Genomic DNA, 7,856 nt, shown 5'->3' on the forward strand with positions numbered 1-7,856 from the left:
GAGTGACAAAGTCTGTGTGGGGCGAGGGCAGACACAAATCATGTCAACATTTGGGTCAACTGAGGATTCTAGATATTTTGGTTAACTGAGAAGATAAGTTAATTGGCTTGTTTTATTAAGATTTTGCTTAATAAGGGAAAAAAAATACCTCAAAGGATTAAAAAACAACCACCACCCAGTAAGAAAGTGACTGTGAATTTGGTCTTCAAGATGGCTTTGGGCAGATCATCCCATATGTGCCTATTACTTGGATAAAAGTAAAAATGGTAACAATGATAATAATAAGCAAAGTTTGTGTGACAATGAACAATTTACTTTATGCACAGGCTATCTCATTCTCAAATGCCAGTTACTACCTAGTAAAGAAAGTTAGAAGCACAGAACCACTCTTGAATGTGCAGTATTCTATAAATTGCCAGTCCACGACACCAACAAAGCGGGAAGCTCTCCATAGCCCTGTTCCCTGTCCAGCAGAGCTCTCAATCAGGAAAAGGACTTCCCCATAAAATGGTCTCCAAGACTCGGGGTCCGAGGGCCTGGGCTCAGGTAAAATTATGATGACAAGTGAGTATTTCTTTCAAGTAAGTGTGGGAGAGAATAGTAGACTCTGGAAGGAAATTATTCACCTATTGAAAAAAAAAAATTCCTAAAGGCTTTAGGGTATTATTTTACAGGTTACCACTTCTAGAGAACTAAACGAGATCCCGGAGCTCTGGAAGGCTGACTCACATGTCTACATGTGTGTGCGTGTGCGTGCACGAGTGATTTACTCCCAGGGAACAAATCATTCTGTAACAGTAATCCAAAATGACTGCAGAAGGACCTCAAGCACTATCATAATTGTCACAGTCTACTGTTCAGGGACTGAAAACTCTCAGGGACATCGATAAAAGCCCCAGATTTCCTGAAATGAAAGGAAGCATAGGGCTGACCATTTAGGCAGAGACTGACACCCCAAATACAAAGACCGTGTGACCAGGTGACCATTGACACCACTGAAATCACCAGTTTGCATTCAGAAAGCAGTCCTTAGCATAGCTGTCAAAGGGAATGAATATATTACTTTTGCTGTGGTCATCCCCAGCAAAGCTTGTTCCTAAATCCAGGGTGTTTTCAGAAAGTAGTCGGTCCAGGGACAGGGAGGGACTAAACAGAAGAGTGAAAAATGGGTGAACAGGGGACGGGTGAGCAGTGACTACTTGAATGTTTGAAAGTCAACATTCATTCATTTATCAAATAGCTGAGTACATGTAAGGTTCTCTCTCACGCACGGGCCATTGTTTTTAAATGAAAGGAAACATGAAATAGAAGGAAAATATACCCCATGTCCAAATCCCCAATTTTTCAATAACATTTTTAAAAATATGAATTATTTAGATACACTCCAGAGTTTCTCACCTGCCAATCGAGATGGAGAAGCAAAAGCTCCACACTATTTTATGTGTAATAAAATGTAAAATTAGTGGGGAAGGAAATGATTTTCAAGCACACTTGGGACTTGAACTCATCTTTGATCAGGACAGTCTCTATAACATGTAGTGCAAGGCTTTAAAGAAACTTTTTAAAGGCTAAATAAGCATACGGAAAAATATTAACAATGGTTGTCTCCAAGGAGGGGGTTCTGAGTGATTCTTTTCTCGTTCACTTTGCATGCCTCTGTTTTAAATAATGTGACATGTATCACTTGGATAATCAGAGTGAGAAAGTATTCTCAAGTTAGAACTGGTGGGATATGTAAAAACCCAAAGCAGATAAAATGTGACTGATTAGATTAAATGCAGGTAATTACTTAGCCATGAAATTGCCCTGCCCAATTAAATAAGCAGTCATTACTGTAAATGTATGCTTTACCATGGATTCTGCTAGATAAACTCCAGCACAGCTTTTCATGCTGTTGGAATAAAATCCTGTATGTGTTGCAGACGAACTGGATTTGACTACCACGTGGGTAGCTATGCCTACCAAGCTCTTATTTTTATTTCCAAATTGTTTTTTTGAGATAAAAGCTGAAAGAGCTGCTCCTGCCAATCTTTAAACCTTTTTATCTAAAACTATTTTTCCCTTTATGAGAAATATAATAAAGTCAAGATTTCAAATTCCTGGCTCCATTCAACCGTAGCTGCAAATGAGGTAATTGTCTATGTCATTTTCTTCTAAGGCCACAGTCCCCAGGCTAGACACTGGGGTTGACATCCTGTGTCAATTGCACAATTTGCATGTAGCATCTGTAGCTGACTGCTGCTGCCGCACAGTGCTCTTCAGCACAGTTGTGCGCACGTGCAGGTGTCCGTGGTGTGTGTGTGTGTGTGCATGTGCGCGCATGTGCAAGCACGCGTGCATGGTGTGCGTGGGGGTATATGTAGGTTTGGGGCAGTTTGGTGGGATTCTCAGCAAGGAAAGTTCTACAGAGCATGCCATCCTCCCAGCTCTGGAGCCTTGCAACAAGCTTTCCTTCCTCACCCCTCAACATTCTTTGGGGCTCTGCAGGAAAGGGAGGATGAGCCTCCTCACAGCTCCTGTCCCTGGCACACAGTGGTACCTGGCACACAGTAGGACCTCATAAATGTACTTGCCGAACAAATGCAACTGGAAAACCCTTACAGAACAGAACACCCTTAATAATTTGAGGGTGTTCCCCTATCATTTCTCTGACCTCGATACCCATCCCATAACATCCCAGAATAATTCTATACCCAAATCAGAGCTACACAAGGACCTGAAAACACAGAATCTTGACACAGTAAGAAGGCGTGCGTGGACACCGATGGCAGGGTCTTCATTTCAAAGCACAGGCGGGGGTCTATCGAAGACATGTCCTGCTGTGTGAGCTTTCAGCAGATGTATACAATCACTAACCTAGCTTTTCATGTTTCGAGTCTTAAATGTTTTATGCTTCACTTTAATTGATTATATCAAGTTGTCATCAGTCTGTCCCTAAACACTATGTAATTACACAGTCATATCATTCACTTAAGGTTTAGTTCTCTTCTTGTTTGGGGAGAAAAAGAATGAACATTGTTATTACAGATCTGCCTAGCTGCGTGTTTGAAGCAAGTCAATTGATTTCACAAGAGAATATTTAACATCTAAGACCCTTGCCCCTTGTTATGTACCACTGAGTCAGATTTCTTCTCAAGATTTCATTTTATGACCAAGGGGGAGAGGGTGCAGAAAACACAGTGTTTTCTTGGTTACAAAAACTGTCTTCTTTAGTAAAATGGTATTTCAAAGATTCTTATTTTACCCTATTTAAGTGTTTTGGCCAATTTTGTTGGGTGAGCTCGCATTTGGAAATTTAGTTTTTCTTTCTTTTTTTTTTTTTTTTCATTTTGCTAGAATTCCTTGGATGAAAGGGAATAGCCCAAAAGTGCCTTCGCCTTTCAGAAAAGTCAACGAATGTTACACAAGTAAACGGCGTGGGGGGGTAGAACATCTCCCTCGACTTCAGTTCCAAAACTTAAAATCAAATATTTCCATTAGCAAGGGGAGTCTGCACTTTGCTGTGCATTAAAGCACCACTTATTCTGGAATACCTCATGCTAATCTGTGTTTCTGGAGCCAGATGATTTTTGTGGCTTTTCATCTAAGCAAAGAAAACAGTGATAACGGACGTCTTCCAGCTGCATACCTCCGTGACATTCAATAGGTTTTATTTGGATTAAGAAATTCAATTGTTTTCAGAAGTGGAAGGAGAGGAAAGTAAAACTGACGTGTATACTTTTATGCCATTAGATTTTGAACTTGAGTCCTGCTCTACATTTACAGTTTAAAAAACAGCAAAAACAAACAACAGGCTCCAAGTCTGGCCAGAGCCTAATTTACTCACCAGTAGGACATAGGGGTGATTTATGACTTGCAATGAGTTGAAATAAAAGTAACCAACAAACTGAGCAAAGACTGGAGGCCAAACATCATAGTTTTTCTGTCATCCTTACACAAATCTTCCTGAAGGCCTCATGTACTTTTTAATCTTGTATTTGTACTATTTAATCTTGTACTTGCTAGTGTAACTATCTATAAATGATGTCTGAAACTGTACTTAAAATTTGTCACAAATACACTCCTGACCCCAGAAAATCTGTTGTTACCTAACAATTGCTACCATAAACAGACAAATAATGTCCTAGGGTTAGTAAAAGAAGATGCCTAGGTATCAGGAAAAAAACCAATTAAACCATTCTAAGAAGATTTCAGGTAATTTCCTTCAACTCATAACTATTAAAATATACGATCAAGCTCATCTGTCGCTACAGAATTTTTAAATGCTTGTAAAACCTCCTATAGAGTAGGACACATTCATCAAGCCATTCACTAGGGTTAAGACGATCAACACCCATTTTCAGTCAAAATTACATGAATTGGGAAAAATCAGGAGGAAAAGGAGAATGCGCAATCGTTTCCTGGTGCTTCATATTATCCTAACTAATTAGGACAAGCCTTCCTTAAATCCCAAGGATTTATACGTTGAACCACCATTCCATCTGTTTATTTCTTGTGCTAGAGTCCAATACTCCCTGCCAGATCCAAGGGGATCTGTGAGCAACTACAGCATGAATAATTTTGCCATTGCAGATTCACTTTGAAATTGGGTCATTTTTTTCAGGGTATCCAATCATCCAGTTACAATCTGCAAAAGCCTTTTTTCTCTTATATCCTCTTCATCACCATGCACAGGGTCTGATGCCCACCCCCACCCCCCCAGACTTGGGTTAGAGTGCAGACTGACCCCTTCCTTCCTCATCACAAGGTTCTCCTCCTAGCTCAACCGGGTCAATCTCTAATCCCAAGAAGTTCAGGCCAATACAGACTTAACTTGGGAGATTTGGGGCTACACTCACAAGGATATACTGGGGCTTTTATTTCTAACTATTAGTTACTATTCCAGCTCAGACTAGTGGGCAGGGTAATAAGTATAATTACAACACCCATCTCTGAAAGGAGGGAGAAAGCATTCAGAATTAGCGGGTCCAAGACGTACATGAGGACCGCTTCTGTAGTTCAAAATGCAAAAAAAAAATTCCGTTTATGCCCAATTTTCAAGTAATTTCTCATGTTAAAGTCATCTGACCATCCTGCCATTTTTGTTTGCAGATATTACAACAGATTTTTTTTTTTTTTAAGGGGGACAATTTTCTCTGTTTCATCTCTCTCACTCTTTCTTCTGGTGTGTGTGGCAGCTGCTGTTTGATCTGTTCATTGGCTCTGATTTGTTTCATGTTTCAGCCAAAGATTAAAACTGCTCTGTAATTCTAAGCAGATGGGCCTAGGAGTGCAACCCTATAATTATACCTTCTCTCTTTGGCCCTCGACTGCAAGCCTTCCATCCTGACTTTTAAAGTCTGGGATCACTGGGGCTCGGCAGACACACCTTGGCAATCAGGCAGGTCTGGCCCCACTGACACCTTAGCAGGGCCTGGAGCTGTCTGCCCTGAAGCAGGACTACAAAGCAAAGAGCCACTTCCATAGCTCCAGGATTCACTGGCTCCTGCCTTTCTAGATCATGCGGGGGGGGGGGGGGGGGGGGGGGTGCTGCAGGGAGGGTGGGATGGGGGTCACAGTCTGGTCTGGGTGCTAGCCACAAGTGCATCCATGCATTCTGAAGCTCCACGGAGAGAAACTGACTGTCCTTGAGGGTGCTCATCTGACCTGCAGAGGTTAGGGAGGCTTGGTCGAGTGGAGGAAGGAGAGCCAAGCTCCGGGTGGAGACGCTCCCTTAAATGTCAGGTGGCCACCATTAGGGAAAGTTCACTCAGGACTTCTCAATCAGCACAACGTGTTCTGCCACCGCCTGCAGCGAAGATCAACACCAATCTCCCACAAAATCGGCCTTATTTTTCTCAGTGCAATTCCTGGAACTCTTTGAAAGAGCTGACGTTCTCTGGCTAAGGGTTTACTGGAGCCCCCGGGGAAATGGGGCCCATGAGGCGCAGAAACAAAACCATCAAGCAAGAATCTGAAGGCAAACAAGGTGTCCGGGGCCGGAGAACCTTCGGAGACCGGTTTTCATGATTACACCTTGGCTGTTCAGAGTCCCCTGCTCCTGGAGACTGCACCCAGTCCACTTGGGGGGGAGCCCCCCCCCACCCCCCCTTCAGCAAACACTAGTCCTCTCTGAGGGCACAGAGAAACGCGCGCGGGCTGTTTTCCCCCTTAAATGACCACAGTTTCGCTTTCCAGGCCCACAAAAGCTTGCACCACATCAAGAGCCCCTCTGGCAGGCACTCTTGACACTTTGGAGACGGGATGGCCAAACCCACGATTTCATGACAGTCCGCACTCTGAAACCCCAAGAGCGCATAAAAGTTTCCCCTGGAACTTGGTGCAACCATTCAGGAGCTAAAAGGGGTCTGTGTGTGAGCTCCGCACCCTTCCAGAAAGCAAGCTCCAGCCGCAAACCAGCTCCGGGCGCCGCCGGGGGACCCGCGCGCGAGCCCCCTCTCCCGGGAGGCGGGCAGGGGGAGCGGCGGTCGCCCGCGCTGGAACTCACCGTGAAGCAGGAGGGCCGGGAACAGGTACGCGAGCAGGAGGCGGCACAGACCGGACATCTCCAGTCCTCCTCCGGGACCGCCCGAGCCTCCCGCCGTCCAGGGACGCCGCTCCCCGGGAACGGCCGCGGCGCCGCGCGCGCTCTGTTCCCCCGCCTCCAGCCCGGAGGATGCGACGAGGCGGCGGCGCCCAGCAAGGCGAGCGCGGCGGCGCGGGGACACGGGCGGCCGGCCCAGGCCCCGCGCGTCAGGCGGCAGCTGCGCGCCCCATGCCCGGAGGGCGCGGCGCGGGGGCTGCGGGGCGCGCGCTCTCTGGGCGCCGTCGGGGCCCCGCGCTCCCGGCCCGGTCCTGTCCCCCTCCCGGCCTCCCGGCACCCGGGCCCTCTGAATCCCTCCCCGGCCGCCGCCGCCGCCGCCACCGCAGCGCGAGCCGCTCCGAGCTGCACTGGCGGCCACCACCGCCGCAGCTGCAGCGTCTCTTCATATTTCCCGAGCGCAGCCGGCGGGGCGGCCGGGCCGCGGGCCGGGGGAGGGGCCGGGGGAGGAGTCGGGGGAGGAGTCGGGGCGGTACCGCCGGGCCACCGCCTCCCGGGCCGCAGCCTGGGGGCCGGGGGCCGGGGGCGCGGAGACTTGAAAGAGCGCGTGGGGCACCGCCTCTCCAGCCTCCTTCTCCAGCCTCCTCTCCCGCCCTCCTCCTCTCCTGCGCCTTCGCCTCTTCCCGCCTCCTCCTCCCTCTCCCTCCCCGCCGCCGCCCCCCTCCACCTTCCCTTCCCCTCCTAGTCCTTAACCTCCTCCCTCCCGCCAGCGTCCCCCTCTCCCAGCCCCAGGCTCCGCGCCCCTCTCCCTCCTCCCCGCGCCGGCCAGGAAAGAGGTGCCCTACGCCATCCTGGCCTCTACCCCGGGCGCTCTGGACCCTTTTCCTTCCCTCCGCAGGGGTGGGGGCACCGCTTGTGAAAGGTGTTTCGAAGAGGGGTGGGGGGGTCCTGCGGGGCTGGAGGACTTGTGGAGGGCGTCTGAGAAAAGTCCGCTTGCAAGGATTGGTGTGCGTGTATGTGTGTGTTCGCACGTGCGCGTGTCCGGGCGCAGGAGGGAAAAAGAGACTAGGAGAGACAGGAGATTAGTGCAAAGAGGAGTTGAGTTCTGGAAAATTGCTCAGGGTGGGGACGCTGCAGTGTCTGCTGCCTCAGGGGTGCCGTGCGCGGCTTCGCCGACAATCTTACCCTAGGGAGCAAGGAGCCCGGTCGCAGGCCCCAACCTGTGAAGGGAATGGTGGAGGCAACAGGAGCTCTTGCTCCCCTTCCCCTTGCAGGAGGCAAAGGGCTTGTTGAAACACGGGAGAAATCTCCGAGAAACACTCGCTGTCAGTGCACC

The 7,856-nt window shown here is 48.4% G+C and overlaps 1 protein-coding gene across 1 annotated transcript in view; it reads right to left on the reverse strand.

The window, feature by feature from the left end:
* APCDD1 (APC down-regulated 1) overlaps window positions 1-6,943 on the reverse strand; it is a 32,977-nt gene extending 26,034 nt beyond the window's left edge. The window contains exon 1 of the mRNA XM_046025795.1: window positions 6,488-6,943. Within this exon, the coding sequence (XP_045881751.1) occupies window positions 6,488-6,545 (58 nt within the window). The 5' untranslated portion in view covers window positions 6,546-6,943. The remainder of the gene's footprint in view (window positions 1-6,487) is intronic.
* Between the last annotated feature and the right edge of the window lie 913 nt (window positions 6,944-7,856).

Source organism: Meles meles, chromosome 12 (genome assembly GCF_922984935.1).
Source record: "Meles meles chromosome 12, mMelMel3.1 paternal haplotype, whole genome shotgun sequence".
NCBI lineage: Eukaryota > Metazoa > Chordata > Mammalia > Carnivora > Mustelidae > Meles > Meles meles.